Here is a 27,608-nt window from a genome sequence, read left to right on the forward strand (position 1 = left end):
GACTGGGCAGGGTTTATTTCTTTTTTCTTTCCTTGATTATTTACACGTACACTGGTGGTTTCAAGTGCTCTGTACTCTGAGGCTTGTCTGCTTGGAGACATCACCAGGCTGTTCTGGGCTCTTGAAAATAGGAGTAAGGGGCTCCACAGAATGCACACTGTGCTGCAGAATCGAACTCTAAAAGAAATATTTTTATATGAAACTGTCCCTACCCATCTTCCAAACCCTCCAGCTTCCCCCAGGACAGCTTTGTTCCATGTTTTAATACAAAAGTCTGCAGTACATTGAACCATGAAGAAAAAAATAGGAGCAGTGTAAGAATTTGAATTTAGTATCAAATTGTTTCTCAAGTACGTTGTCTGATGTCTGCCATGCAGATCAGCTGTGCTTTCTAAGCCAGGATTATGGAAGGATTCATCACAGGTCAGCCTACTTCTGTTGGTAAGAGAGACAGGCTTTCAGCCCCACAGAGCTCTTCTTCAGGCAACAGTCTGTTCCACTCTTCATTGAGCTGTGATGCTGGGAGTACCTTTCCCACTCCTATGGGGCTCAAAATCTTCTCACTCTCAGCAACGAAAGTCAGTCCAATAAAAGATCTTGCCTCTCCCACCTTGTGTCTCTAATATCCTGAGACTGACCGGGCTACAGCTACATGGGATACGTCACATCGGCCTGTAACTTTGGGCTTGTGTTTTTCTGTTTATGCTTAAAATTCTCAGGTCATTTAACAAACAGAGCTTGTGCCATTTGTACCTGTGAGGAAACACTCTTTTCTAAAAGAGTTTTGACTAAACAATGACATTTTCCCTGGTTTCCTTGTATAAAAGAAGCGTGTGCTGCAAGTCGTCTTTTGAACACGTAATGCATGGGATTACCGGAGGCTAAAACTGAGGTTACGGGTAGAGTTCACCAATGGTTATTAAAATACTAGTCACAAAATTGCCTTAGTTGCCCCCCACCCCAAGCACTGGGAAGGCTGTATGAGAGGGTGACCAAGACTGGGTATAGAGGAGCAATGTTAATGCGCTGGGGAGCCAAGGCCAGTTCCCTACGACTACTTGTCCGAAATGTAGCCTGAGTCTCCGTTACATTTTGTGGTTAAATTAACTTCTAATACGGTCACGTTCTGTCACCCAGGAAATGGAAGGGCTGGGCCGGTAACCTGCTGTGTTATGCTAATTGCTGGTAAATTATTAACCAAACTGTCTCTTCCATTGTGATGGGAAGGTGACAGATGCAGCGCAAGTCCTTAGCTCGCCTGCCCAAGTTAGACAGGCTACACAACATCTCAGGAGAGGAGCAGCCACAACTCCTGTGGAGCTTGGTTGAAAATTGGGCCATGTACTCAGCTCCTGGATTTAGACACACAGGATTAAACAAATAGAACTGCTGCTTCCAGAACATGCAATTTCAGCTCTTGCATAAACCCCACGTTAGCTGCTTTCTCTAGTGAGAGCGAGTGTAGGCCCCGAGCGTAATGAAAACATCACCTGACATTTGAACTCTTACACTGACTCTGGTTAGGAGATATGGGGATGTGCTCCAGAACCGCTCGTGCCTTAAGGTCCTTCTAGACGAATGAATTTAGGGGGCTCAAGAAGCAGTTCACCAGTGACATCACTAATCCAGGAACCAGCTGTGATTCAAATAGGAACCTTGGCAAGCTGTAACTGCTGGGAGGCTATGTCTCCATTTGTGTTTTTAGGCAAGGGATTTCTCCTCTCCCTACTAAAAAGCTGGTGTTAAAACCTACTAGTCATTAGTCACATTAACCGTGGCTGTAAGCTGCACAGCTTGATCAAAGACCAGGGAAGTGTGCCCCAGCTTTTGCCAGAGAGCTGGCAATTGTTGCGCTGGAGAGGCAGCATTGTGCAGGACACAGGGCTTGAGAGATCAGGTTGTTTTCCCAGCCCTGCCACTGAATTGCTGGGTGACCTTTGGCAAGTCACTGTCTTACTGCTACGCTTTCTCTGTCCATCATGGAATATCAGGGTTGGAAGGGACCTTAGGAGGTCATCTAGTCCAGGGGTTGGCAACCTTTCAGAAGTGGTGTGCCAAGTCTTCATTTATTCACTTTAATTTAAGGTCTCGTGTGCCAGTAATGCATTTTAATGTTTTTAGAAGGTCTCTTTCTATGTCTATAATATAGAACTAAACTATTGTTTAGTAGATAATTATTGTAACGTAAATAAGGTTTCAAAATGTGTAAGAAGCTTCATTTAAAATTAAATGAAAATGCAGAGCCCCCTGGACTGGTGGGCAGGACCCAGGCAGTGTGAGTATCACTGAAAATCGGCTTGTGCTGCCTTTGGCACGTGTGCCATAGATTGTCTACCTTGATCTCGTCCAACCCCTGCTCAAAGCAGGACCAATCCCCAGACAGATTTTTGCTCCAGATCCCTAAGTGGCCTCCTCAAGGATTGAGCTCATAACCCTGGAGTTAGCGGGCCAATACTCAAACCACTGAGCTATCCCTTCTGCTGTCAAAGCAGGTGCATGTTACTTGTCCACTGCTCAATGCTGTATCTGAACAGCCCCGAGTACTTTTGACTATCTGCTGTCACAGCGACTACCCTTGCTAAACAGTTGTCGATTAGACGTGTTACAGTAATACTTAGCGGGTCCCCATTGTGCCAGTCACTCTACAAACACAGGCACACTGTGGTCCTGCTCCCAAAGGGCCTAGGAACTAAATAGACAAGACAGAATTGCACAGCAGGTCGGTCACAGAACCAGGATTAGAAACTAGGTCTGGTGTCTAGTGCCCTGTTATCCACTGGCCCAGGCTGCGGCTGACCTCTGCTCCGTGAGCACCTCGAGCTGCTGTACTGGCCTACGGAGCACTTGTATTTATTCCCTGTGTCCTCTTGAAACTTAACTTTTAACGTCATTCTTCACCTGGGCATTTAACAGGCAGAAGCTGGTATTTATAGCCTTGGATTTACACTACAGACTATCAGCCATTCTCTTCCCCCAGCACCCACAAACTGCTATGCTACTTTCATATTTTAGGAGCATCCTCTTTTTAGGATTTACATTCAGATATTGACAGGAATTTGCTGCTTTGCTGAAGTTTTATTTCTGCTTTTTGCTGACGGCTGCCATTCTTCACCGTGTCCTCGCTGCAGCAGGTTGCGTATATTTAAAAGGTAAAACATCTTTGCAACTTCAATTTGGAAATGCTTTTTTTTAAAGGAACTAAAACATGGTAAAAAATGAAGCTACAGATTTCATCTCCCCACCCGCGCAGCAGCAGAAGCTGTAAATGCTTTTATGATGCAGAAAAAAAAAGAAACATGGAAGAATCTCAGTCAGTTGAAAGCTGCTTTTGTCTTCAAAAACCTGCCAAGTAGAAAAATATTTAGGAGATAATTAGAAGCTTGTTTTTAAAAGATTAAAGCTATTTTATTAATAAGGCAGCTGATGTTTATCAAACTACATAATCAGCTACATGCTGCAGGGCAGGCTGCTTATGCATACAAGCTCCACTTTCAACATGGAGGTCGGGTAAGTGGGTTATGAAGCGAGGAAAAGGGCTTTAAAAATTACTGCAGAACAGGGTCCTCTGTAGCAACAGAATGTGTCAAAGTTTTTTAATTACACTAAAAGAGACTTCTACACACAGTGAACTACTCTTCCAAAAAGCATTTGCTTCTGTAAGTAACGAGACGGATGCACAAAAACTTCCTATTAATGTTAATTCTCTCAATAGCTTTGGTATACGTTTTTCCAATGTATACATCAATGGAAGCCTTCTCTGGGTGGTATTTTTACCAGGCATGCTACAGGGGCTGACTGGATGTCATTGCATAGAGATAGACCCTGGATTGGCTTCTCCAAAGCCTTTCTTGTCCCCTTAAAAATCCTCGAACTGCTCATGTCTCCACAGAATCAGTACACGGATCGGGGTGGTGAGTGTTGGTTTGCTCTGCTGGCTCTGCAGGGCAGAACTAACCAGGTCTGACTTAGAGACACTGAGAGAACAGTGATGCATCCGACGAGGTGGGTATTCACCCATGAAAGCTCATGCTCCAATACGTCCGTTAGTCTATAAGGTGCCACAGAACTCTGGTCCTTTTGAGAGAACGTGGGTTATTTGGTCCCCTGTTCTCTGAGCTACTCCCAGTTCTGCACTTACAGCTACAATCAGGGACAATGCAAACATGGAGAACTAAGGGTCCAGTATTTCCTAGTGTAGACAGCACCTAAAGGAAACATGGGAGCAGCAACCAGGAATCACTTTCCTGCCTGTAACCAGCCATCGGTACTTGCTCAAGTGCTCATGCTGACTGCTGGCAAACTGGAGTGACCTTTGGCCCATGACTGAGTAGTTTAGGGCCTCAAAACAGGCCTTGCCTCTATGTAATGAACCGTGCTGAGAGTTGGGTTCTTTAATGTGGCAGGGAGTATTCACTTGGCAATGTGGAGAGCTGGTCCCAATCCACCCAGCCAATGATGGTGTTTCACTGATATATTCTGCTGCCTTTGAACCGTGGATCTCAGAGCACCTTGCACATACGAATCACCTCTCTCAGTGCCCCCTGCAAGGGAGGTTATACGATATCCATTGTGCAGATGGGCATACAGACTCTAGGGGGGTGTAGCATGGCCCAGGCCATGCTCCAAGTCAAATGGGGCTTTGCTAATGGGCTAAATATTGGGGGCTGGAAGGGGAGCAGAATGAGCTTTTTGAGTATTCATGCTCTTACCATTTGGTTGATGAGGCTGCAAGATGTACGATGCTTGGAGATCCTCAGAGGAAAGGGGCCCCTGGCAATCTATGCTTCACACCCCTGCCTAGCTGTTCCGGGAGATGGCCATCTCCAGAGCAGCTGGAGTTGTGATTCCCAGGCTGGTAGAAATACAGGCGCTAGCTTTGATCAGCCTAGAGCGTGGCCATGAGCGAGCCTAGGCTCCCGGTGGGGCTGTACTTGGGTGGCACCCAGGTGGCCTCACTGCTATTTTTAGTGTGCTAGCTTGATCAGAGCGACCATGTGGACGTCTGCCTGAGCTGGGCCTTACACCTAGCTGCAGGACCCATGGACCCTCGGGCAGCTGGGTGCAGGGAAGCTCTGGGTTCCTAGGTGCAACCGGGGACGACGGGTTTGTATAATTTTTGGTGGTGCCCAGAATGGGTCCAAGTCCCACCCCCCACACACACCCCTGCCTAAGGCTTTGGGAGGGAGTTTGGGTGCGGGAGGGGCATGGGCTCTGGACTGGGATTGGAGTGTGGGTTCTAGGAGGGAGTTTGGGTGCTGGGTGCAGGCTCTGGGCAGGGATAGAGGGTTGGGATATGGGAGGGGGTGTGGGGCTGGGCTAGGGATGAGGACTTCGGGGTGCAGCAGGCAGGCTGCCCTGAGGCTGGGGCAGGGGGTCAGAGAGGAGGACTCCCCCCAGCCCTCTTCCCACTGGCAACAGCGAACTCCAGGAGGGGAGGGGCCCTGGCATGACACTCACCCAAGCCCCCAAGGCTGCTGCTCAGGAGGTCCAGCCAGGATAAGCCCCCTCCTCCCCCAGAGCTGACTTGCAGTTGCCTGCCAGGGGGGTGGGGGGCTGCCATGTAGCAGCAGTGGCCAGCGAGGGAGCACAGTGCGGAGCTACAGGGGCAGGTAAATGAAGCTTAGCATCCCACACCTCCCTTTCCAACCCCACCTCTGCTCTGTAGGATGGACAGGCTGCTCCCACCCGAAGCCAGGGAGACAAAGGCAGGCGCGTGGCTGCTCTGGAGCGCTTGGTCCAGGCTGCCTGCCGACTCCCAGGGTGGGAGGGAAATGCACAGTGCTGCACTGGGTCACAGTGGGGAAGGTTCCTCCTCCAACAGGCCAGAACTACCAAGGGGCTGGAAGCAAGTGCTGGGTCTGACCCTGCAGGCCAAGCCCAAGCAGACATACTCACATGCACAGGCCTTGGGCTGCTTCAGTCGCTTGGCTTTGGCTCCAAAGTTTCACTTGTTCTCTGTGAGCAAAGAGGAAGACCCATCAGGCTCATCTCACGTCTGTGCAGCAGATAGCCCCGTCTGGCCAAGAGTCAGTGGCTCACAGGAGTCTGGTGCTTCCATGCAAGTAGGCAGGGCCCTTGTGCGCAGCCTGGGGACTTGGTCCCTAAACTTTAAGCTCAATGGCACCTGTTGATGGCCAAAATGCAGCTGGCTCGCGCCCCTTCCTCCTGCCCTGCGGGGGTGAGTCCTGGTGCCTCACTCGCTGGGTCGCCAAAGGCAGGAGGCGCAGCAGCTGCAGCACACTCAGGCCCCAGAGGAGAGAAGAGGAAAATCTGACCCCCCACCCCAGGATGGCATCTGGAGGGCCCTGCAGTAAGCCCCGGCTCAGCGGGAGAGAGGCCATGGTGCAGGGGGTGCTTTCAAAGGGGAGTAATGGGAAATACAGGGAGACCTCAACCCAGATAAAAATTCTGCTGTCAGAAGGCATCAGCCCTGCCTAAAGCACAACGAATAAGGGGGAGGAAGGGCAGGTCTGTACCAGCAACAAGCTGGACTGCTAGGGACTCCCACGCAGAGCAAGCGCTAGCGAGCATAACCTAGGCAGGCTCTCGCCTGACAGTGAAACCATGGAGCTACAAAGCCCAGTCCAACCCCAGAGACAAGCAACGGCAATCGGGGAGAGCCTGAGCCGGAGAGAGACGTCCCATGCTGATGCCCACAATGCGGAGTGACAGATTTCCTCCAGAGACCAGGTCTGACCAACTACTCCCTCTCAGCCTTGGAGGAGGAAAACCTGCCCACCCCCGTAACAAAGGATAGAGGTGACCTTACGCTACTGAGCAGCCTTCACTGCAGCAGCAATTGACCCTGCTGCCAAATGGACCCAGGAGGAAACCCAGCCATGCTGAGATGTCAGAATGATTGAAGTGAAGGACTGGAAGGGACCTCGAGAGGTCATTGAGTCCCACCCACGGCACTAAGGCAGGACTAAAGTATTAGCTAGATCAACCCTGACAGGTGTTTTTCTAGCCTCCAGAGATACAGATTTCACAACTTCCCTAGCAGGGTCGGCTCCAAGTTTTTTGCTGCCCCAAGCAAAAAAATTTCCCTGCACCCCCCCCCACCCCAACTCCACTCCTTCCACGCCCCATTCCAACCCCTTCCCCAAAATCCCCAGCCCCACCTCCTCCCCTGGGTCTGCTGCATTTACCTCCTACTCCTCCCTCCCAGGCTTGCCTGGGAGGTAGTGGGGAGAAGCAGAGCAGCAGCACGCTCAGGGGAGGAGGCGGAGGTGAGCTAGAGGGGGGAGCGGTTCCTCTGCCCCCCCCCCCAGGGTTACTTCTTGCAGCCCTCCCCATGCCCCCCACTGCCACAGCTCACCTCTGCTCTGGGCCAGCTCCCATCTTTTTGCGCCCCAAGCCAAAAAAAAAGAGGATCCAGAGTGCCACCCCTTGGAAAGTGCCATTCCAAGCACATGCTTGGTGCGCTGGCGCCTAGAGCCAGCCCTGCTCCCTAGGCAATTTATTCCAGTGCTTAACCACACTGACAGTTCGCAAGTGTGATGTTATGAGGGTTATATAATATTTCATTGGAAGGTGACGGAGCCAGACAGAGTTAATTACCTCGCAGACTGACCTGAACCAGGGCCGAACTTTAGAGACTGGTTCAGAAGATCTGTAAATGAACAGAGCTTTGAAACACAAGTCTGCAGTGTTAGAGGTAGAAGGGGAGGTGTTTGCTCAGGTCTTGGGATGTCAGCAAACAAGGCTTGTCTATTGCTAGAGCTTTGATTCAAAGATCAAAAAAGGAATATTAACATTTAGGAAGAACTTGAGGGAAACAGTATTATTGTCTGTGTGTCTATGTGTGTTATTGTGGTAACCTGTATCTGAACTGTTCAATGGATAAATTACCCTGTGCTAATTGCCAGGATGTTTGGGAGAAGGAGTTAAGCCTATTGTTTTCTCAGGCCAAAAGGCTGCTGGAAATGTATAAAAACCCTGGGACACGATCCTGCTTCATCTCAGATCTGCTTTGGGTTTCAAGAGGGGGAATCTTTAAGCTATAAGGATTGAGATTCCCAGTCATTGACTGGAGCCACTCTGAATATGGACATTGGACTGTAACCTATGGGCTATTTCTAAAAGGACTTTTGACAACTACAAGCTCATCTTTGCTATGTACCTGAACCTCAGTAATTGAATTCAAGTCTGTCTGTATATTGATCTTTTAACCAACTCTCTCTCTTTTTTCTTTTTAAATAAATTTGAGCTTAGTTAATAAGAATTGGCTCTAAGTGTGTAGTTTGGGTAAGATCTAAGTTATCATTTGACCTGAGTCTGAGGCTTGGTCCTTTGGAGTTGGAAGAACCTTTTCTTTTATTTGATGAGATAAGATTTTCAGTAATCATCATCATATCTGACGTGTGTCTGGACAGAGGCCTGAGGCTGGGCACTTTAAGGGAACTGCGTTGTTTGGACTTCTGAGTAACCAGTGAGGTGCTACAGAAGCTGTTCTGTGCTGGTTGGTAAATCCAAGTACTGGAATATCCACCAGCTTCTGGGGTTTGTCTGCCTCGTTTTGTTTGCAGCTCACCCTGATTGAGTGACCTCAGCTGGCTCCCATGGGCAGCATCGTCACAGGAAGTTTTTCCTAATTTCCAACCTAAACCTCCCTTGCTGCAATTTAAGCCCATTACCACTTGCCCTGTCCTCAGTGATTAAGCAGAACAATTTATCACCCTCCTCTTTATGTACTTCCAGACTGTTATCATGTTCCCCCTTATCTTCTCTTCTCCAGACAAAACAAATCCACCTTTTTCAATCTTCCTTCATAGGTCACGTTTTCTTGACCTTTCATCATTTTTGTTGCTCTCCACTGGACTTTCTCCAATTTACCCCTATTTTTCCCAAAGTGTGGTGCCCAGAACTGGACACAATACTCCAGCTGAGGTCTCATCAGTGCTGAGTAGAGTGGAAGAATGGCTTCTCCTGTCTTGCTTACAACATTCCTGCTAATACACTCCAAAATGTTTGCTTTTTTTGCAACAATATTACATTGTTGATCCATATTTAGCTTGTGATCCACTATGACCCCCAGATCCCTTTCTGCAGTATCCTTCCTAGGCAGTCATTGCCCATTTTGTATTTGTGCAACTGATTGTTTCTTCCTAAGTAGAATCCTTTGCATTTGTCCTTATTGAATTTCCTCCTGTTTATTTCAGACCATTTCTCCAGTTTGTCAAGATCATTTTGAATTCTAATCATGTCCCCACAAGTGCTTGCAACCCCTCCCAGTTTGGTATCGGGGCACACTTTATCAGTGTACTCGCTATGCCATTATCCAAATCATTTATGAAGCTATTGACGAGAACTGAACCAGGACAGGTCCCTGTGGGGTCCCACTCTATATGCCATTCCAGCTCGATTGTGAACCATGATAACTACTCTCTGGGAACAGTTTTCCCGCCAGGCTGTATTTCTCTAGTTTGCTCATGAGAAGAAAGTCATGTGACACAGTAGCAAAAGCCTTACTACAGTTGAGCTATATGACATCTACTGCCTCCCCATAGCCACGAGGCTTGTTACCCTCTCAAGGAAAGCTGTCAGGTTGGTTTTACATGATTTGTTCTTGACAAATCCATGCTGACTGTTACTTATCACCTTATTAGCTTCTAGGTGCTTGGAAACTGGTTGCTTAATAATTTGCTCCATTATCTTTCCGCGTCTAGAAGTTAAGCTGACTGGTCTGTAATTCCCCGGGTTGTCCTTCTTTCCCTTTCTATAGATAGGTACTATATCGGTCCTTTTCCAAACCTCTGCAGTCTCTCCCATCCGCCACAAGTTCTCAAAGATCACCACTAATGGCTCTGAGATCTCTTCAACCAGTTCCTTAAGTATTCTAGGATGTATTTTGCTGACTTTTCGACACCTAACTTAGCAAAGTAATTCTTAACTTGTTCTTTTCTTATTTTAGCCTCAGATCCTACCCCAAATATTCTGATGTTCACTATGTGAGTTGGCTGATCACTCCTAACTTTTTTGGTGAAAACTGAAACAAAAAAGGCATTTAACACTTCGGCCATTGTTGTGTTTTCTGTTATTGTCTTTCCCTTCTCCCTGGGTAATGGACTTACCTGTCCTTCGTCTTTCTTTTGTTTCTCATATTTGTAAAATGGTTTTTTGTTACCCTGTATGTCCCTAGCTAGTTTAATCTCATTTTTGCCTTGGTCTTTCTAGTTTTATCCCTGCACACTTGTGTTGGGTTTTTTATATTCATCCTTTGTTTGACCTAGTTTTCATTTATTGTAGGACTCTTTTTTGAGTCTCAGATCACTGAAGATCTCCTGGGTAAGCCAGGGTGATTTCTTGCCATACTTCCTCTCTTTCCTATGCAGCGGGTTTGTTTGCTCTTGTGTCCTTAATAATGTCACTAAAGAACTTCCAATTCTCCTGAACTCTTTTCTCCCTTAGACTTGCTTCCCATAGGCTCTTACCCACCAATTCTCGGAGTTTGCTAAAATCTGCCTTCTTGAAATCCATTGTCTTTTACTGTGCTGGTTTCCATCCTACCATTCCTTAGAATCATGAACTCCACCATTTCCTGATCACTTTCACCTCAAGCTGCCTTCCGCTTTCAAATTCTCAATCAGTTTCTCCCAATTTGTCCCCCCTCAGCCCTTTCCCCTAGTCTCTTTCTCCACCATCTGTAATTAAAAGCAGCAAAGAGTCCTGTGGCACCTTCTAGACTAACAGACGTATTGGAGCACGAGCTTTCATGGGTGAATACCCACCTTGTCTGGAGCATGACATGCATCCGACAAAGTGGGTATTCACCCACGAAAGCTTATGCCTCAATACGTCTGTTAGTCTATAAGGTGCCACAGGACTCTTTGCTGCTTTTACAGATCCAGACTAACACGGCTACCCCTCTGATACCTGTAATTAAAAACTGTCTCCAGTACATTCCAAGAACTTGTTGGATAATCTGTGCCCTGCTGTGTTATTTTCCCAGTAGATGTCTAAGGCCACGTCTACACTATGGGATAATATCGAATTAGCTAAAATCGGTTTTATAAAACTGATATTATAAATTCGATTTCATGCGGCCACACTAGGCACAGTAATTCGGCGTTGTGCGTCCATGGTCCAAGGCTAACGTCGATGCTGAAGCGTTGCATTGTGGGAGCTCTCTCCGATAGCTATCCCATAGTTCCGCGTCTCCTCCGCCCTTGGAATTCTGGGTAGATCATTATTGTGCGGTGGTTCTGGTAAATGTCTCAAGTCATTCCTTCCTCTGGAAAAACATCAGCGACATCCTTTCGCGCCGTTTTTCCTGGATTGCCCTGGCAGACGCCATAGCCACGGCAACCATGGAGCCCGTTCAGCTTTTTTTTTTCCAGCACCGTAGTGTACTGGATGCTGCGGACAGAGAGGCGATACTCCAGCGCTACACAAGCAGCATCACTTGCTTGCATGATAGCAGAGATGGTTACCGGTCGTTCTGTACCGTCTACTGCTGGAGTAAACTGGCTGAAATGATGTTATCTCTCTTCCTCTGTACTGTCCGCTGCTATCATAAGTGCCCTGCTGAAATCGGCTGGGGGCGCAATGCAAAAGCAAAATGTGACTCGGGGAGTCAATCCCTCCTTATGGTTTCTAAAATAGAGTCAGTCCTGCCTAGAATAAGGGGCAAGTGTATTAGAGGACCAGTGTATCAGAGCACAGCTGCTCCGTGTCAGTATTCACAGGGGGTGCCCCTGCAACAACCCCACCCATTGCTTCCCTCCTCCCCAACCTTCCTGGGCTACCGTGGCAGTGTCCTGCCCATTTGTGTCATGAAGTAATAAAGAATGCAGGAATAAGAAACACTGATTAGTGACATAAAATGAGGGGGAGGCAGCCTTCGGCGCGATGATAGCCCAGGCAGGACATTAAGCGTGTGGGGGAGAGGAGCACAGCAGCTGCTGCTATGACAGTCCAGGCAGTCCAGAATCTTTTCTTTACACAGGAAAGGGAGGGGCTGAATTGAAGCTCAGCCCCCAGTTGCTATGAGGAAGACGGTTACCAAGCCGTTCTGTACCATCTACTGGTAATAACTGGAGTCATTTCCATTTTACCCTGCGCCCCCGGCCAGCCTCACCTAAGGCCAGCCAGGAGCACTCACGGGCTGATGGCGACGACGGATATCAGTCATATTGTACCGTCTACCACTGGGGAGGGGAGAGGGCAGATACTGCTCTTCACTGCTGCAGCATCGCGTCTACCAGCAGCATTCAGTACAGATAGAGTGACATTGAAAGAAGTCAAGAAATGATTTCTTTCCCCTTTCTTCATGTGGGGGGGGAAGAAACTGAGGAGCTATTCCCTGAACCACGCCAGACACTGTGTTTGAACCTACAGACATTGGGAGCTCAGCAAGAATGCAAATACTTTTCAGAGACTGCTGTGGGCTGTGGGATGGCTGGAGTCCTCAGTACCCCCTCCATCCATGAGCGTCCATTGAGTCTCTGGCTTCCCGTTACGCTGTCACGCAGCGCTGTGTATCCTGGAGATTTTTTTTCAATGCTTTGGCATTCATGTTCTGTAACGGAGCTCTGATAGAACAGATTTGTCTCCCCATACAGCGATCAGATCCAGTATCTCCCGTACGGTCCATGCTGGAGCTCTTTTTGGATTTGAGACTGCATTGCACCCGTGCTGATCAGAGCTCCACGCTGGGCAAACAGGAATGTAATTCAAAAGTTCGGCGGCTTTTCCTGTTTACTGCCTGCTGCATCCAGTCAGATTGCTGTCCAGAGCGGTCAGTGGTGCACTGTGGGATACCGCCCGGAGGCCAATAACGTCGATTTCTGTCCACACTAACCGTAATCCGATATGTTAATATCGAATTTAGAGCTACTCCTCTCGTCGGGGAGGAGTACAGAAATCAATTTAAAGAGCCTTTTATATTGATATAAAGGGTGTTGTAGTGTGGACGGGTACAGCGTTAAATCGATTTAACGCTCTTTAAATCGATTTAAAAGCGTAGTGTAGACCAGGCCTAAGTAGATGAAGTCCCCCATCACCACTAAGTCCTGTGCTTTGGATGATTTTGTTAGTTGTTTTAAAAAAGCCTCATCCACCTCTTCCACCTGCTTAGGTGGCCTGTAGTAGACCCCTAGCATGACATCACCCTTGGTTTTTTTTACTCCTTTTAGCCTAACCCAGAGACTTTCAACATGTCTGTCTCCCACTTCTATCTCAAGCTCAATGCAAGAGGATATCTCTTTGAAATATAAGGCAACACCTCCTCCCTGTTTTCTCTGCCAGTCCTTTCTGAGCAGGCTGCACCCTTCTATACCAATATTCCAGTCATGTGTATTATCTCACCAAGAGCTCCAGCGAGATTAATGAAGAACCCAGGAAGCTGAGTAGCAAATCCCAGCTCTTCAGTGGGATTTGCATGGGGAATATCAAAAGCTTTTTCGGGAGGAGAGCGAGACTTTTTCCCCAGAGCAGCTTGGGATCTGGGAAGGGGAGGTGCAGCCCATATGTGGCTGGCCAGGGGCTCCCTTGAATTGGGGTGTGGGGGTGGCTCAGGGCACCTCCAGGCATGTGGGGGGGAGCTCAGGGCTTTGGTGGGCCCAGACTCTTCTGGCCAGCCTGGGGCTCCTCCAGCCAAGGCGGGGCCCACTCAGGGCTCCTCCAGCTGACGGGGGTGGGGTGCCTGGAGGTACAGAGCTTCTCCTCCTCCCCTTTGGGGGAGATTCCTCATCCCTCGTTGCCAGGGCAGCCATACCGCTTTGGTATCTCTATGGACGGAGGGTTCGGGAGCAGGGGTGGAGCTTTGCCAGCTACCTGAAGTAACTAGCACTCAGTGCCCTCCCTGTGAAGGTGCCCTTTCCTCCTCCCCTGGTGGTGCTACTGCTGGCCTCTCCAGCAGGATTGCTTCCTTGGCCCTGGTGGTCTCCATGTGCATGTAATTCCTTGTGCACATGACCGCTTCTCAGCCTGGCCACCTCCTCCTGCAACTCTCCTGGCTGCCTCCTGGGAGATCCCCCCCAGCAGGCACCTCTCACACCGGACAGTTCCCCCAGCCTGGCTTTCTGTGATGGGGAAAATGCAGGCCACAGTCTCTTCAAACCCACGCCAGGACCTGGGCAGGCGTGTCCCTGGCTGAGTTCTCTACCTGGACACAGGTGCAGGTGGAGGCATCAGGAGCAGTGTGGGCACTGGCAATGCAGCCTCTCTTCGCTCTCCTTCCTAGAAACAAACTCTCCCATTTTCTGCCCCCCATTCACTAGCCCCCCTTGGTCGCTTAGCTTTCAAGCCATTCTCTCCCAGGTCAGCCCTGCCCTCTCATTGACGTGCAGGGGAAGGTGATCACAAGGGTGCTCAAGGATAAAGGACAAGAGGCTAAATCTTGGCTAGTGCCCACTCTGCTAGCAGCTGGTAGACCTCTGGCCCCCTCCCCCACACAGTCCCCCAACACAATCCCCAACCGAGCACACTGTCAGCTTTACGCAAGCCAAGAGAAATACCCAGCCTCCTGGGGAAACAGCTGATCTGCAGCACCTTCCCCGGCAGAGACCCAATGGGTGTGTCCTTGTTATGGGCCGAGGGGGCTTTGCAATATCCTGGCACCACTGAACTGCAATTGATGAAAGCTCACAGTGCGGTCACGTCTGTCTCTAGCCACATCCCATTTACTACCTCTCACCGAGCCTTTTGGGGGAGCTAGAGACTCAGAGAAGTTAGCAATGGAGAAGGCCTGTTAGCTTATGCCTCATCCCATCTCGCCACACCCTTCTCCAGGGCATTGTCTTGTAAATGACACCGGTTTCCCTCACTTGGAAGTCTGTTCTCAGCTCCAGCGGGATCAACGTTCTTGCTATTCAGTCTGGACAACTGCCTTGCCTTGAACCTGCTGCACCTTGTGTGGCTGCTGCTCCCTTCGTCCCAAGGGGAGCAGCGTCAGCCGGGAAGCGTGGTGGCCCACAAAACAGCTAACTCCTGGCTGTGCCACTGTGCAGGGTGCTACACAGGACCTGGGGTCAAACTCACCTGAGTGGTGGTAGCCCCGGAGGTGAGCTCTTTCTGGATGCGTTTGAGCAGAGCGTCCCGCACCTGTAGGGAACACAAGGTCACTCCTGTTATCCTGTTGAGACACAGGCTACAGGGCTGGAGGGACCATTGGCCTGACCCAGCATGGCCATTCTTATGCCGTTAAGAAAGCGGTTGTTTTTGATGGCTGGCTGGAAGTGTCTTTGGCCCAGGGTGACTGGCGAAGGCCAGGAAGAGGAGAAACTCACCTTCTTGTCCATGAGGCAGCCGAAGACCAGGATGAAGGCACCCTGCATGAAAGAGAAAATAAAGGGCATTTACTGATCGGTTCTCACCTGGTGCTGCTTAAACACTGTCCAGTGAGTCCCCAGCCAATGGCCTGGTTTCCTGAGACCTCTGAGGCTCATCAAGGTTAGCTCCAGGGGCATGGCTGAGAGAAGGGAGACATGGCTGGGCTGGCTCTGTGCCATGGCAGTCCCTCGCTGCCTGTCCCTTAGCAGGCTCCCAGGCCTTGTGTCTGGATGTGGAACCCATGCAGCTGGAGGGAGATAATGGGCATTTAGAGTCTTGCACATGTGGCAGAGTGCCATGTCGCATCACCCACCTGAAATGAGTTCAGGACAGCGAACATATAATGGAAAAATTCAGAGCTCTTGCTCGTCATGGTGATAACCCCCAACCCCCAGGTCAGGCCGAAGATGGGTGTCAGGATGAGCACGGCTTTGAGAATGCTGAGCAGGATCTTCCTCTCTTCTCCCTTGGGTCCCTCGGACACTGACGGCCTCATCAGCTTCATCACCACCACGAAAAGGATCAGCACATTGACCAGGACAATGACCAGGACGGGCACAGAGAAGGTGTAAATCGCCCCATTGTGCCCGTTGAGCCAACAGACCATGGCCTGGATGTAGCCCCGCTTGGGATAGTAAGCAGCCACGGCAGCGGCAGCAATGATGAGAGGACACAGGTACCCGATGGTCACCACGAGAGGCGTGACGGAGGCTCTGGCCAGCTGGTGGAAGACAAACACCAGGTGGTGGAAAAGCATAAGGGCTTGGACGAGCATCCAGAAGAACATGGCCAGGTAGAAGAAGTGCATGAAGAACGTGGCAGCCACGCAGAGCTTGTTCTCATGGCTCGGGGTCATCCAGTTGGAGCCCAGGAACCACACGTTGGCCATCAGCAGGGACAGGGTGATGTTGACCAGAGTCATATAGCGGAAGTAAGAGATCTCATTCCTGACCACCGACCACCAGACCAGGTAGTAGATCCCCAAGCAGAGGATCAGGGCCAGGATGGAAGCACAGACTCCGAACCGGCTCAGGAAGTCCAGCCAAAAGCTATCTGCGATGCTATGGATGGACATGAGGACGGAGAAGGAGGTCAGGTGCTGGCAGGTGCATTTGGTGGTGGTGCCTGTGCCAGAGGTTTGGCATCCCTGGGAGGACCAGCCTCCTTTCCCTTGGAACAAGCCGTGGTCCCAGAACACACACTGGGGCCTCTCTTCCCCAGATGCTGCCACAGCCTTGTCCTCTGTCGCGTTCCTGTGACCAAAGGTCATGGCAATCTCCGCCCGGCTCACACTCCCGTTGCTGGACATGATGCTGCTGGACAACAGCAGGCTGCCGAGGATGTAGCTAGAGTTGCCCAGCCCTGGGCCGTAGTTCGCAGGCAGGAGTCCGCCCAGCATCTTCAGCGCCATGCTGGTCACGGTGACATTGGCCCCGAGCTGCACCAGCTGCTCCAGCACTTCCTGGCTGATGTGGATTTGGAGCAGGGGCTGCACATGGAAGGTTTTGCTGTAGTCAGTCAGTGAATCCGGATTGAACACGGATCCTTGGAGCTCGACATTGGGCAGGGTGAAGCTGAAGTTGCCATCCGTGGGGACCGGCCGCCTGGTGATGTTCTCGATGGACTGCAGGAACGTGGAGGCCACGGAGGGCACGTCAGCTTGTGCCTTCGCCCACAGGGCCTGGGGATCGAAGTCAAGCATCTGGCTGACGACTGCCAGGAAAGTCTGCAAGCACAAAGATGGCATTTGGGTTGTACGGGCCTCGTCACCTCGAGGGCTGATTTCCCAGAGCTGGCCTCTCCCGCCCCCCTGGGAGCGACAGTGTCAGTGTTTAGGCCATGGCTGTCTGGGATGTCTCACTCCGCCCCACCCTTAGCATAGGCACTAACTGCAGTGACGCTGTGATAATTCTGGTATTTGAAGGCGAACACAGATGTTCTGGCGTCTACCACACCAGCCGGGTGTCTGTGTGGGCCCCCAGGCTAGCTCCATCTTTTCTCTCTCCATCCTCCCCCCAGTTCTCTTTCCTTCTGGCTCCCTCCTCTCCTTCTCTGAGTCTCCTCATCGAGGCAGGACAAGGCCTCGCTTTGCAAATGCTGAAAATAGACTGAAAACGATACAGGGCCAAACCCATGAGTAGTATAAGACTGCTACTGCCTAGGGTCGGGGACACCGTGTCTGTGCAGCGCCCCACACAACGGGGTCTGGCTCCGTCCCGAAGTCCTGGTGAACACAGCGCATCGTGCCCAGCAGCCGGTTCTCCCAGCTGAAGAGTCGCAGCAGGCTGTGCAAGACGTGTAGCATCCCACCAGCCAGTCCCACCCGGTGTGGCCTGCCCACGTCCCACGGAGTCTGCGAACCAACCAGCGCCGCGTCCCGGGTACTCACGGCCGTGGTACTGCTGCTGAGGTGCAGGCCGGCATCCCCGGCAATACGGGAGATGGTGTCCACCGTGGTCACTACAGCCAGCAGGTCCCAGGTGGAGCTCACAGAGCCCCTCCCAGGCTGAGTCTCCACCCTCAGCCACTCAGTCAGCCGCGCCAGCTCGCTCTGGGGGTTGCCCAGCCCTGCCAGGACCAGCTGGAGAGGGAAAAGGGGTGGAGGGGGGAGGAGAGACTGAGATTTAACAAGCCGGGGCACCGGAGCGATCTAAGAGATGGACATTACGGAACCGTCTCCTTCCAGTCCAACCCACGGGCCTGGTTTGCAGGGATCCAGCTCCCCCCGCCATGCAGTCGCTGAAGTCAGTGGCCGTTTCTCAGCTCCCAGGGGATGGTGTGGAAGGGAGGTCTGGGTCGCAAGGGGTCTTGGTCCTGCCCCCGTCTGCAGCAGCAGAGGCAACCCGCTGACTACACTTTGCACTGACGGACGCAGCGGAGTTTTGGGACGCTGGAAGGGATGGCTGTGAATTTTCAGGCCCCCGGCCTATATCCAAGAATATTTCCTGCACTCCAGCAAAGGGTCAGCATCAGTATCCCTGCAGAGGCCTTTCTCTCCCGAGGCTGCTGGGAGCTGCTGGGCTGTCTCATGCTCCAGTCGGGCTGGAGATAGAGTGTAAAGTCTGAACAGCCAGGGTGGTTCACCATCGGAACAACTCAGCTAGGGTCACAGCAGGCTGCCATCACCCGCAGGCTTTAGAGCCAGCCTGGCTGTCTCTCTGGAAGATCTGCTTTCACTCGGAAAGGCTTTACAAGAGGCAGGATGGGCGAGATTCTAGATCTACACCACTAGCCTGAGGTTCAGGAGACCAGCCATCTATTCTCAGCTCTGCTGTTAGGTGACCCTGGGCAAGTCACGCTCTGTGCCTCGGTTTCCCCATTTGTAATATGGAGATAATGATCATGACTTCTTTAGTAAAGCGCTGTGAGAGCCAATGAGGAGAAGAGCTAGGGCAGAATTCAGACCCTGGGAAATCGGGCAACCTCAGAAGCTCATGTGTAATCCATGTGGCTAGTAGGCAGATATCTATTTAAGAGACCCACTGGGAGGAGGTAGGAGTGAGCTGTGTCTGTGTCACTGTTCCTAGACGGGTTAAGCACTCCACATCCAGAAGTTTCTTGAATTGGGGGTGGTAGTTGGGGTCTGCTCCAATAGGTTCCTGGGTGCTGGGGTGAGACTCCATGAGGGCAGCAGCCCCTGCAAAGGGCCACGTGCCCTGGGTGAGCTGGGAGACGCTGAGCCTGGGAGCAGACAGCAGGCTAGTGTCCCGAACTCGGCAGCATTTTGCAGCAGGGTTTTCTTTAGACCTAGACACATAACTGAGTGGCTATTTAATCAGGTTGCTGGCTGGTTAGCAGGGATTTCGCAGGGGTAGGGCCTGCCTGGATCCAGCTGAAGATCCTGACAAGCAAGGGGAGGGAAGATGCTGTTTTAGACTCAGACTGTTGAAACTTGGTGATCAAAGACTGGAACTGAGACTTAGGCGAACTCAGCCGAAGCTTTTGGGAGTGCTCAGTTTCCTCTTGCTGTGTTTCTGGGGGAACTGAACTGTCCAGATTTTAATCTGTTTTCTTTATGGATGTTTCTGTATCACTGTGAAGGTAACATCTGTGGTTATAACATAGCCGTGTCATGCTGTAAACATTAGAGCAGGCCTGCACAACACGTGTGTGTGTGTGTTGCACCTGCCCTGCCCCGACTGCTACCACCTTTTCTGGTCCAAGGACCTTCCCCCTCCCCGGCCCCTATCACACTACCCCTCCCCCCCGGGCTCCCTGCGGCCCCTGTGTTTCTGTGCTGGACAGTCACATCCAATCCCTTCACGCTGTCCCCCTTTCCCCTCCCCTTAGTTCATAGCCCCAGAAAATCCCTTCAAACTGTCCCCCTTTTCCCTCCCCTTATCCATGGGGGAATGATGGGCTGAGCGAGCGGGCAGTGGCAGCGAGGCTTTATACTTTGTGGGTGTGGCGGGGGGTTGTTTCCACAGGGCCAGGTGGCACTGGGGCGGGGGGAGGGGGATGTGTTTCGGAGAGGGGGCGGCCAGACAGTGCTGGGAGGGCAGAGTTTTGGTGGGGTCAGGGGTCTTCGGCCCTCAGCTGTGCTCTTTGGAGTAATATGGCCGTCGCCACTTTCCGAGTTGTGCAGGCCTGAGTTAGAGTATTATTTGTTACTTTATCGTAAGATTTTATAAAGTTATTGAACTAAATTCATTTCTTTAGTTTCTTTGGGGACTTGAAGGTGAGAGGTTGACCCTGTGCAATCCTTGCTGAAAATCCTGAGAGACTGAACTCTGGGTCTCCAGCTACTTTCTATGGGAGTTAGATTGTTTTTAGGCACTGGAGACGGGTAATGAAGGGAACTCGAGCCCACCCAAAGGTTACACACGCATCATTTGTACTTAGATTTCCAGAAAGCCTTTGACAAGGTCCCTCACCAAAGGCTCTTATGTAAATTAAGCTGTCATGGAATAACAGGGAAGGTCCTTTCATGGATTGAGAACTGGTTAAAAGACAGGGGAAAAAGGGTAGAAATTAATGGTAAATTCTCAGAATGGAGAGGGGTAACTAGTGGTGTTCCCCAAGGGTCAGTTCTAGGACCAATCCTATTCAACTTACTCATAAATGGTCTGGAGAAAGGGGTAAAGAGTGAGGTGGCAAAGTTTGCAGATGATACTAAACTACTCAAGCGAGTTAAGACCAAAGCAGACTGTGAAGAACTTCAAAAAGATCTCACAAAACTAAGTGACTGGGCAACAAAATGGCAAATGAAATTTAATGTGGATAAATGTAAAGTAATGCACATTGGAAAAAATAACCCCAACTGTACATACAATATGATGGGGGCTAATTTAGGTACAACGAGTCAGGAAAAAGATCTTGGAGTCATCTTGGATAGTTCTCTGAAGATGTCCACGCAGTGCGCAGAGGCGGTCAAAAAAGCAAACAGGATGTTAGGAATCATTAAAAAGGGGATAGAGAATAAGACTGAGAATATATTATTGCCCTTATATAAATCCATGGTATGCCCACATCTCGAATACTGTGTACAGATGTGGTCTCCTCACCTCAAAAAAGATATACTGCACCTAGAAAGAGGGTGCAGGAGAAAGGCAACGGATAAATGGATTAGGGGTTGGAAGGGTCCCCATCCGAGCAAAAGATTTAAAGAGGCTAGGCCTGTTCAGCGTTGAAAAAGGATAAGGGGGATATGATTAGAGGTCCCATAAAAATCATGAGTGATGTGGGAGAAAGTGATAAGAAAAGTTAATTTACTTATTCCATAACCAAGAACTAGGGGGCCACCAAATGAAATTAATGGGAGTAGGTTTAAAACAAATAAAAGGAAGTTCTTCTTCACGCAGCGCACAGTCAACTTGTGGAACCCCTTACCTGAGGAGGTTGTGAAGGCTGGGACTATAACAGCGTTTAAAAGGGAGCTCGATAAATTCATGGAGGTTAAGTCCATAAATGGCTATTAGCCAGGCTGGGTAAGGAATGGTGCCCCTAGCCTCTGTTTGTCAGAGGATGGAGATGGATGGCAGGAGAGAGATCACTTGATCACTGCCTGTTAGGTTCACTCCCTCTGGGGCACCTGGCACTGGCCACTGTTGGTAGACAGATACTGGGCTAGATGGACTTTTGTTCTGACCTGGTACGGCCATTCTTATGTTCTTATCATTGGGAAGGAGGTTCCTTCATTTCCACCCTAAGTTAGCCCAGGACGATGCTAAAGTAATCTCCCCTTGGGGGGTGTGAACGCTGAGGCTGAAATGCAGATGGCTGTGTGGGAGCCAGGGCGTAGGATCGTAGGTCTAAGGAACAAGAGGATGGCAGGAAGCCTCCACTCACCTGAGCACTGTGCAGTCCAGCCAGGAGTTCTCTGTGGGTGCACTTGCTTATCACCTCTCCCCAGACTCCTCCTGTGGAGCAGCTCCTCTGCACTGTCCCAGCTCTGTTGTCAGGACACAAGATCTCGGCCACTTGCCCTGCCTTGGTGGCTGCCCACATGCCTTGCGAGTCATTGCCGGGACAGAAGGGATCCCCAGCTGGGACAATGGGGAGGGAGGAGAAGACAGAGTGAGGGCAAAGCACATGGGACAATGACACCATAAATAACAATCGACTCGTGTGGAGCAAAGAATAAGAACCAGGTGTGCACAAAGGATCGGAGCTGTGCAGCATGGTCCAATCGCCAAAGAAAGTCCTCTGCGCATACAGCTGGGAGATGCTCACGCTACGGTAGCGCGTACCTGCCGTCAGACACAGCTGGGAGATCCTCACGCTACGGTAGCGCGTACCTGCCGTCAGACACACAGCTGGGAGATGCTCACGCTACAGTAGCGCGTACCCGCCGTCAGACACACAGCTGGGAGATCCTCACGCTATGGTAGCGCGTACCCGCCATCAGACACACAACTGGGAGATGCTCACGCTACGGTAGCGTGTACAAGCAGAGAGAATCACAAGCATAGAGGGCCCCTGAGAGCTGGGGTGTCTTTACCCCAATGCTAGTGTGGTCTGGCTGCTGACCCCAGCGAGAGCTGGGGGCAAGAGCCCCGTTCCTGTCCCCTGGGGAGCTGAGGACAAACAGAACTCCCGTGACTCACCTAGCGCTCCTCACCTTGTATTACAGACACTGTCACCACCGCCTGGGCCGCGCCCAGCCCCTCGCTCTCAAACACGCACTGGTACGGGGTGTCCTGGGCAGGGCAGGTCTCCAGGGGGAGGGAATGGCACAGAGGGTCCGTGTCACCCACCAGGTCAGCTGAGATAGGGAACAGGAGACACAGGTACATGTGAGGGGCATGGCAGGCCTGGCACACGAACTGATGGGCTCGGGGCTGACGTGATGAGAGGCTGCAGAGGCCAGGGCTGGTCAGCGTGGAAAGTTGGAGATTCAGAGAGGACGTGTTTGATCTCAAAGCACCTGACCAACACGCGTTGGTTAATTAGGCCCCTGTGCGCAACTAAGCCTCAGCCGCAGTGCAGAGACGGGGACTCAGCAGCAGAGCGAGGGACACGTCACTGTGGAAGGCCACCCAGCACATCAGGGACTGCCCAGAAGAGGCCCCCATTCTGGCTCTAACCACCAGACACCACGGTGATGCCGAGAGGAGATATTCATTTGGGCAACGTTCAGCCAGCCCATTGGTCGCTTCTGGCAGGAAGTGGATGAATCAAAGCCTGTGGCCCGATGGGTCATTTTATATAGGCCCTAATGATGCTCCTAAGTAGGAAAACTCAGCTAAGAGACATCACGTCTCCTGCATCAGCTGATCTCCTGCAGGGGCCAGAAAGGATATGCTGGCATTGCCCAGCTGGCTGGAGGTGTCCAGCTCACGTGGACCACTGGTCAAAGCCTGCGTTCCCAAGCCCTGACTTCCACTCCCAGACTCAGGGCAGGTTCCTAGAGTTCCAGGGTGCCCCCGGGTGTGTAGTACTCACCCCACTCGGCCTCCCACGCACCTGGAGCTCTGGAGCTGGGGATCCAGGACACTCGATAGGCTTTGCCTCTGTTCCTGATACAACACCGCAGGTTTATGCCACCGGAGGAGCTGCAGTTCATGGACACCTGGGCCGGGGTCTGGACGATGTCTTCGGGGCCCAGCGAGACGCTGACCTGCTGCCTGAGCTGCAGCTGGGAGTTCTCACAGACGTACTGGCATATGTACTCCCCTGACGGACACAGACCAGAGTCACAGGCCGGCTCGCTCTTCCCCCCAGCCTGCCCCGTGAGGATGAGGCAGATAGCAGGGGAGGGGCACCCTCTGCAGCACCATCACCACCTGGGGGTCTGATCTCTCCAGCTCTCCAATGAGGCAGGCTCAGGGATTGATTGGGAGACATCAGCGGCTGCAGGGCGTGTTGTGGGTGAACCAGTAAGTGGAGCTGGTCTATGCTATTCCAAGTCAGCACTGGGGCGCTGGGCTCCCATTGTTGGATGAGGTGGAAAACCAGAGTCCTCAGCGCTTGTGATGGCTAATGGGCATTGGTTGTTTTGTCCCCCTTGTGAAGCAGACTCATGCAAGGGGATTTCTCCCATCATCTGAGTTTGCAGCTCAGAGCACAAGGGAGAAGGGGGATATAATCCCCTAACAAGAGGGAACGGGATCATTATGCTGCTTGGATGCTGGGGGCCATGTTTACTCAGTGTAAGCGAGAGATCCCCAGCTGCTTAGCCTGGGCTAGCCTTAGAGGTCATATAGAGTTTGCTGATTATAGAAACTTCTATTACCTTTTTAAATGCAAGATTGGAACTCATGGGTGTATCTATGTTTACCTGCTTTAACCTTGTAAATAACTCTCTGGTTTCGTTTTCCTATTTAATAAATCTTTAGATAGTTGATTAGAGGATTGACTACAAGCGTTGTCTTTGGTCTGGGATCTGGGGTGCGATTGACCTGGGGTCAGTGGCTGGTCCTTTGGGACTGGGAGTAACCTGAATATAGCTGAGATCCTTGGCGTGAGGGACCGTCCATCATAAAGGCAGGCTCACCTGGGTGGCAAGACAGGTTGGCGTTCCCAAGGGGACTGTCGGTGACTCCATGCTAGGGCTGTTATAGTGACTGGGGAGTTCACGCTTGCCCACTGGTTGGTGAAATCTACGTACTGAACTCACAGGGGTTTGTGCCCTGGGGCCTAACAGTCGTCCCTGAGGTTGGTACCCCCGCTCTCGAGTCGCTGCTGGCTGCATTACAACCAGCACAAGTGACAGTTAAAGGACCCCTCTCTTCATTTGACGCTTCAGGACATGGTAAGACAATGTAGTGGAAGGGAGGGGCAAAAATCCTGGGGCAGCCCCACTTCCCGCCAGGAGAATATTGTCCCACGGAGCAGGATGCGCCAGCAAGGAGGCTGAGTTCCCCTCCCATCCCTTGGGGCGGGTGTCCCTCCAGGTGAGGGCTGGTGGGTGGAGCTTGCACAGCCTGTGCTGTACCAGTGCTGAGGATGTGGGGCTTCCAGGCCAGCCCCTCATACCCGAGTGAAATCCCTGAGTGATGCCCCTTTGCAGTGACTCATGCTGATGCAGGGGCACAGCGACCCACCAGCCCTCCCCAATGTGGAATGCAATGGTCAAGCTCATCCATCTAGGAGCGGCTCACAGAGAGAGGGACCGGGGCGGGAGGGTGGAAGGATCAGTCTAGGGAGACTCGGTGACTTCTCCTGCTGCCCAGCAGTTAATGCACCCCCCGGGGAGGGGTTAGAGCTAGATTGCTCCTGTTACCAGCCTGCCCTGACCAGAGGTGGCCTGGGGAGAGCAGCCGGTCTTGGTGAGAACTGCCTGGGAGCCTGGGTCCCCTGCAGTCTGCACTGTTCCTAGCACTGGGGCGCGGGGGGATGTACCTGCCCAGTCTGCGGAGATGGAGCTGACTCTCAGAATGGCCACTGAGCCGTTTGTTACCAGCATCGTCTGTGTCCCATTGTGGAGCTCCCTCACCGAGCTCCCGTCGGGGCTGAGCAGGTACCATGTCACCTCGGTGGCCCCCGCCCCCAGGCTGAAGGAGATGGTGAGGTTGTCCCCTGCTGGGATTAGCTGGGGGGCCGACGTTGGGCTCACAGTGCCTGAAATGAGAAGCAGGGGCTCATGCCCAGGGTCTCGACAGCAGCCCCTACCAGGCACCGCCCGTCGGGTAAGCCCAAAACAGGACCCTTCTCCACAGACTGACAGCGGCCTTCAGATACACGGGCAGGATGCCTGGGCATTCAGGGGCTCCCAGAGCCCAGCCCAGCGCACCCACAAGCCAGCATCTTGGAGCACTTCCGGGAAGCCTCCCATGTGCCTAGTGAGGCAGGTGGGCACCGTGAGTGCAAGAAGGGGACAAGAGGTGAGCAGACCCCTTGCCAGCATGGCACAGACTTGGGTGCCTCCTTTCTTGGACCCCCCCACTTGTTCCACATGCAGAATTGGGTCTGAGGCCCCCCCCGTCAGTCAGCTCTCTCCTGGGCTGGAAAAGCGAGATGGGAACCCAGGAGTCCAGGGATCATTTCACCCGCCACCTTGAGCATCTCATGGCACCTAGCCCTGGGATAGGCTCGGGCACAGGGCAGCGGAGAGCTTGCCTGTGGTGCTGGGGAGCAGTGGCTGGCAGTATCCGGGGCTCTCAGCCGTCCCTCGGAGACAGCTGCAGGGAGAGAGGAGGAGGGCTGTGCAGGCGGCATACTGGCTGCAGACGTCGCTGTTCCACTCGTAGCCTGGCAGGCAGCGGCACTCCCGACTGGTGCCCTGCACTGGGCCACACTCTAAGGAGAGGAGATCGTGAGGACGGGGTGGGAGCCTGCTCGGCTCAGTGCCTGCTGGGAGATGGCTGCCGAGCCAGCCAGAGGCTTTCGGGAGTGCTCCAGAGACCCCTTTGCTACTGCTGCCAACCCTGGGGCTGCCAGCTGGGCATTGGCCAGGCCCATGTGCACTCCGGAGACCCCTTCCCCCAGGAAACTTGACTGTGGCTGTGAGGGGGTGAAGCAGGCAGTAGAGTCAGCAGGGGATGGGTCCAGGTCAGGCAGTCGGGAGTTGTGGGGAGGCAGATGGAAACGGGTCAGGTGGCCTGGGGGATGGCCGGGGTCAGATGTTTGGTGGGGGGATGCTGGTCAGGGATGGTGGGGTGGGATGGACTTGCATCAGCCAGTCTGGGGGCCTGAGAGGATGGCTGGGGTCAGATGTTCGGTGGGGGGATGCTGGTCAGGTGGTGGTGGGGCGGGATGGACCTGCATCAGCCAGTTTGGTGGGGGCAGACACTCGCTGGCCAGGTGGCCTGGGGAATGGCCAGGGTGAGATGTTCGGTGGGGGGAGATTGCTGGCGAGGTGGTGGTGTGGTGGGATGGACTTGCATCAGCCAGTTTGGGGGGGCCGGACACTTGCTGGTCAGGTGGCCTGGGGAATGGCCAGGGTGAGATGTTCGGTGGGGGTGCGGGGATTGCTGGCCAGGTGGTGGTGGTGGGGTGGGATGGACCTGTATCAGCCAGTCTGGAGGGCCGGACACTCGCTGGCCAGGTGGCCTGGGGAATGGCCAGGGTGAGATGTTCGGTGGGGGAAGATTGCTGGCTAGGTGGTGGTGAGGTGGGATGGACTTGCATCAGCGAGTTTGGGGGGGGCAGACACTTGCTGGTCAGGTGGCCTGGGGAATGGCCGGGGTGAGATGTTCAGTGGGGGTGCGGGGATTGCTGGCCAGGTGGTGGTGGTGGGGTGGGATGGACCTGCATCAGCCAGTCCGGGGGGGCCAGACACTCGCTGGCCAGCTGGCCTGGGGGGATTGATGCAGGTCAGGCAGTTTGGTGGGCAGGGGTTAGAGAGAGGCGCTGGGTGTGCGGGTTGAGAGGGGCCTTGCCCGTCCCCGGGGCCCACGTGCCACTCACCAGTGCTGACACCCAGGCCTGTGATGTTGCCTGTACAGCCCGCAAGTGGTCTGGGCACAGGCAGTGCCCCGAGGAGCAGCTGGATCTGGGCAGCGTCCATCGTCCCTGGGGTGAGTGGCGCCAGCGTTATGTAGGCGGCACCACTGAGCAGGCCTGAAACACGAGAGCGAACCTGTCTGGGCCGGGGCCTGGGTGCTGCCCTGAGGCCTCTCCTCCCCCCACGGTGCGCGGGATGCCCGACATTGCTCGGCTTTCCCCACCCCCGCCCTGGTGCGGTCACATGGCACCGGCCCTATGGAGCAAGGATACCCCAGCCTGGGCATGGGACCTCAGCCCCCTGTGGGGCTCACAGTGCGTAGCCGATGGCCTGGGGGGCAGGATCGGATGGCCTAGCAGTTAGCACATTAACCAGGGATATAGCAAAGCCAGGGCACTTCCGTCTCCGCCAGATGCTCTGGGCGAGTCCCCCAGCTACTGCCTCTCTGGAGAAATATACTAAGGACCAGACACCAGCCCATACACACACCCTTGAAAGACCTCCCCTA

At 52.6% G+C, this 27,608-nt stretch overlaps 1 protein-coding gene across 1 annotated transcript; it reads right to left on the reverse strand.

The window, feature by feature from the left end:
- Window positions 1–14,056: 14,056 nt before the first annotated feature.
- Window positions 14,057–27,163, reverse strand: ADGRF3 (adhesion G protein-coupled receptor F3). The gene is made up of 11 exons (XM_075063496.1): window positions 27,064–27,163; window positions 25,774–25,953; window positions 25,057–25,275; window positions 23,179–23,388; window positions 22,334–22,477; window positions 21,562–21,758; window positions 17,471–17,854; window positions 15,587–16,999; window positions 15,231–15,272; window positions 14,983–15,045; window positions 14,057–14,107 (listed from the first exon to the last, which is right to left on the reverse strand). Exons 1-11 carry the CDS (start codon window positions 27,161–27,163, stop codon window positions 14,057–14,059), a joined length of 3,003 nt encoding a protein of 1,000 aa, XP_074919597.1.
- Between the last annotated feature and the right edge of the window lie 445 nt (window positions 27,164–27,608).

The sequence above is a fragment of the Chelonoidis abingdonii genome, chromosome 3 (assembly GCF_003597395.2).
Source record: "Chelonoidis abingdonii isolate Lonesome George chromosome 3, CheloAbing_2.0, whole genome shotgun sequence".
NCBI lineage: Eukaryota > Metazoa > Chordata > Testudines > Testudinidae > Chelonoidis > Chelonoidis abingdonii.

Bases quoted from the DNA above. Each gene is read 5' to 3' on its own strand.
- ADGRF3 (XM_075063496.1), bottom strand. From the start codon at position 27,163: ATGGACGCTGCCCAGATCCAGCTGCTCCTCGGGGCACTGCCTGTGCCC. The intron at 25,954-27,063 runs GTGAGTGGCACG...TCCTCTCCTTAG, and splicing joins AGGCCTGGGTGTCAGCACTG to AGTGTGGCCCAGTGCAGGGC. The intron at 17,000-17,470 runs GTGTGGGGCGCT...TTGTGCTTGCAG, and splicing joins GGACGGAGCCAGACCCCGTT to ACTTTCCTGGCAGTCGTCAG.